The 4376-nt window shown below is 49.5% G+C and overlaps 1 protein-coding gene across 1 annotated transcript in view; it reads left to right on the top strand.

Moving 5' to 3' along the window:
• Window positions 1-4376, top strand: part of LOC107109946 (elongation factor 1-alpha 2) — a 38777-nt gene that overhangs the window by 7691 nt on the left and 26710 nt on the right. The window contains exon 3 of the mRNA XM_015410657.1: window positions 1944-2240. Coding sequence (XP_015266143.1) covers window positions 1944-2240 — 297 coding nt within the window. The remainder of the gene's footprint in view (window positions 1-1943; window positions 2241-4376) is intronic.

The following is a 4376-nucleotide window of genomic DNA, read 5'->3' as shown; positions in this document are numbered from 1 at the left end:
CTTTAAATGCATCTTCCAAGACCCTCACGCTGGCTGGCTTGGCTTGGAGAAGGGATTTCAAGAGACAAATGCCTTCTCCAAGCCGGCCAGTGGGGGGGCTCTTTAAGAAGGCATTTAAAGTTAAAGTTGCTTTCTTTCTCTGCTCCCCCCCCCACACACACCTCATGCCTACCCAGGGAGGGGGACACTGGCTGGGGAAGAAAAGACCAATTGGGGAGGCACGCTTCCCCTTTGCTTCCCCAGCCGCCCTGCCGAGAGCCGCACAATACGTGTGAGAGCCACATGTGGCTCCTGAGCCGCAGTTTGTTTATTTATTTATTATTCAGATTTTTACCCCGGCCAAAGCTGGCTCGGGACAGCTTACATAAAAAGAGGTAATTAAAGTGAAACATAAGTTACAGTTAAAACAAATTCTAAAATCATTCTAAAGTGCTAGTTGTTAATATTCGTACGACAGTAGCCGCCAGTAACCACTATACAAAGTTCTTATCTCACAGTCAGCTCTTAGTGTTGGTTTGGAATGTCCTTGCAGGACTTGCTGTTCTTTAGGCTGTCGATGGCTCTATGTATCAGGGTTAAAAGCCCTTACTGCAGGCAAAGGAGGGTGAGGTGTAATGATGTAAAATTCAGATGTGATCAAGAGGAGTACAGAGACCGTTCACAATGGTCCTGGCCAGTGTTCCCTCTAAGCTGAGTCAGTGCGAGCTAGCTCACAGTTTTTAGCCTCCGGCTCACACACTTTTGTCTCAATTCAGGAAGGACGGCTCCAGAGCAAACTAATTTCTTCAGCAGCCAACTCGCTCACTCACAACTTGGAATGCCAGTAGCTCAGAATTTTTGCTTGCAGGACTCCACAGCTTAGAGGGAGCATTGGTTATGGCTGGTCATTTTTCTGAGTTTTGCTAAGATAATTTTCATCTGTAGTGACTGAGGGATTCCAGGTCCACCGTACTCAGCCCTTGCGGGCAGATCGTGTCTGGATGGAATCTAAAGCCGCCCAGAGCCTGTTTACAGGGGGGGGGGGCATAAATGTAAATATAAATAAATAAATAAAAATAAATCAGCCGTGGGGAAAAATAAAATCCCAAGTGTGTGTACCATACATATTTATAACAGCAACAGTCATGTTAATTGTCACTTTTGCGCTTGAGTAAGTTTTGAGCTGCGGTGGCTCAAGTGGTTAAGACGCTGAACTGCAGGCTGTGGAAGGTCGGTAGTTCAGCAGTTCGAGACCCGAGTGTGCCGCATGACAGAGTGAGCTCCCGTCTCTGGTTCCAGCCCCTGCCAACCTAGCAGTTCGAAAGCAAGGAATTGCAAGTAGATAAATAGGTACCACTTCGGTGGGAAGGTAACAGCGTTCCGTGCGCCTTGGCCTTTAGTCATGCCGGCCACATGACCACGGAAACGTCTTCGGACAGCGCTGGCTTTGAAACGGAGATGAGCACCGCAGCCCTAGAGTCGGACTCAACTGGCTTTCGAGCAAGGGAACCTTTACCTTTACCTTTTAAGTTTTGAAACTTGAGCGCCACTTGTAACAAATCTCTCTCCTCTTCAGCCGCACGTATTTCTATATAGATTGCCCTTCTGTAACAATTTATTTATCTACTTCATTTATACCCCACTTTTCTCCCCAATGGAGACCCAAAGCGGCTTACATAATTCTCTTCTCTTCCGTTTTATCCTCACAACAGCCTTGTGAGGGAGGCCTGGCTGAGAGTTTGTGATTGGCCCGAGGTCACCCAGCGAGCTTCGATGCCACAGTAGGGATTTGAATCTGGGTTTCTGAGATCCTAGTTTGACACACTAACCACTAGACCACACCGGCTCTCAATATGATGCAGAATGATGGATCAGAACCTCAACCTTGGCATTCGGGGTTCTGGTCATCCATGGGGTCTTGTTAACGAGCTCTTCCCTGTTTCTCTGCCTTCTCCCCCCTGCAGGCCGACTGTGCCGTCTTGATCGTGGCGGCTGGTGTAGGTGAATTCGAAGCTGGCATCTCCAAGAACGGTCAGACCCGCGAACACGCCCTCCTGGCCTACACCCTGGGCGTCAAGCAGCTGATTGTGGGCATCAACAAGATGGACTCCACCGAGCCCCCGTACAGCGAGAAACGCTACGATGAGATCGTCAAGGAAGTCAGCGCCTACATCAAGAAGATCGGCTACAACCCATCCACTGTCCCCTTTGTGCCCATTTCCGGGTGGCATGGAGACAACATGCTAGAACCTTCTCCCAATGTAAGTGGGCGTGGGCCCGTTCTCTTGGGGGGTTCGCAGTCCCCAAATCTGAATCTGCAGGCCTGATAATGCTGTTAGTCAGATTAAAAACATTAAATATGGACAGATATACAAAAATGTACATGTATGTTCGAAAGCAAGAAATTGCAAGTAGATAAATAGGTACCGCTTCGGTGGGAAGGTAACAGCAGTCTGTGCACCTGGGCTATCAGTCATACCGGCCACATGGCCATGGAAACGCCTTCGGACAGCGCTGGCTCTTCGGCTTGGAAACGGAGATGAGCACCGCACCCCTAGAGTCAGAATCGACTGGCTTTCGAGCAAGGGAAACCTTTACCTTTATTACAAAGTAGATTAAAAAACAGACGTTGGCCCTGGTGATAGACTCAATTAAGGATCAAGGTGGACAGTCACGACCAGAAATAACCATTATTGACCCAGATTGTACAGGTTTTAGCCCGTTGGCCTTCCTCAGTGGTCAAACAAATGATATTACTGTCTGTGTGGTCTGCCTTCTCTGATGGTTCCACCTCTCAGGCCCAATCTGCATCTAGCATTCGCTCCGTCGTTTTACCAAACCCACAGTGGAACAGAAAAAAATACGGCTCAAAACCGCATACAGATAACCTGGGGCAACGCCTTACTGACTGCAGAGTCACCCCTGAATGGCCATAAAACAGCCATAAATCTATGCAGACGGCCGCCATAAAACCGAGAGATCAAACAAAGTGAAACCCGGCATGCAGTGTGGACACCGTCATAAACTCCGACAGTCGCTCCAAGTGAAAGTGGCATGCAGTGTCGAGGGGGATTTCTGTTCCAGCGTGGGTCCGGCAAAACAGCAGAGCAAATTCTTATTGGGCCTCAGTCCTCATATGCTGGGGCTTTGTTCTGTCGCCAGCTGTTAGTGGGAGATGCCAGCATTCGCGAGGGGGCTCCCGCCCATGGCCGGTCCTAGGGAGAACCCGTGTCCAATGCTCCCTCTCCGCTGTGGAATCTTGTGAGCAAAAATTCTATTTTTTGAGCTACTGGCATTCAAGTGGTGAGCGAGTGATTTGACTACCGCATCAATTAGTTTGCTCTGGAGCCCTCCTTCCTGAGCTAAGATGAAAATGTGTGAGCCCTAAAGCGCCAAAAAACAGACAAAAATCAATGCAGGCGGCCGCCATAAAACCGAGAGATCAAACAAAGTGAAACCCGGCATGCAGTGTGGACACCGTCATAAACTCCGACAGTCGCTCCAAGTGAAAGTGGCATGCAGTGACGAGGGGGATTTCTGTTCCAGCGTGGGTCCGGCAAAACAGCAGAGCAAATTCTTATTGGGCCTCAGTCCTCATATGCTGGGGCTTTGTGCTCCGCTCCTGTGCACTCCTGCAGGAAATGACCCTTAGTTGTTACTCTCCATGTTTTGTGCACTTAAGGACATCTTCCAGTACAGGGAGTTGGAACAGAGACTTGCCAACAATGCTCCCTCTAAGCCGTGGAGTCTTGTGAGCAAAATTTCTACTTGGTGAACGACTGGCATTCAAGTGGTGAGCGAGTGATTTGACTACCGCATCAATTAGTTTGCTCTGGAGCCCTCCTTCCTGAGCTAAGATGAAAATGTGTGAGCCAGAGGCTAAAAAACTGTCAGTTAGCTCACACTAACTCAGCTTAGAGGGAACACTGCCCGTGTCCATGGTTTCTCCCCCCTCCCCATTATGGGGGCCAAACTACGTTAGATTCCAGGAAGCCTTGAGCGGATCCCTAGGTGTCTAATCGAGCTGCAAAGAACACCTGCTGGGAGGGAGCAAGGGAGCGTATGGATGAGGGCCATGGAAGGGAGGGGGTTAACTCTTCCCGCAGTTTCTCCCAGTGAAATTCTCTCCCTCCCCCAGGCTGCTTTAAGCTGGGGGGGGGGGATGTCTTTTTATCTCTCGGATTAAGGCCGTCTGGGGAAGCTTTCCCCGACTGGAGAAATGACCTTTCTGATTGGAGAAGAAATTAACACCCTGTCCACAGCTGGCCTCCTCTTGGATGCTTTTTGCCACTCCGATACACATCTGGGGATCTGAACACTGATTCCCAACAGCGCCAGCTGTTTATCCATCCGCCAGTTACGTATTTTATCCCACCATCCCCTCCATGTGTAGCTCT

This window comes from Gekko japonicus, unplaced genomic scaffold (genome assembly GCF_001447785.1).
Source record: "Gekko japonicus isolate JY-2015 unplaced genomic scaffold, Gekko_japonicus_V1.1 scaffold4749, whole genome shotgun sequence".
Taxonomy (NCBI): Eukaryota; Metazoa; Chordata; class Lepidosauria; order Squamata; family Gekkonidae; genus Gekko; species Gekko japonicus.
The sequence above is the reverse complement of the archived record's forward strand: the minus strand, read 5'-3'. Positions and strand labels throughout refer to the sequence as shown.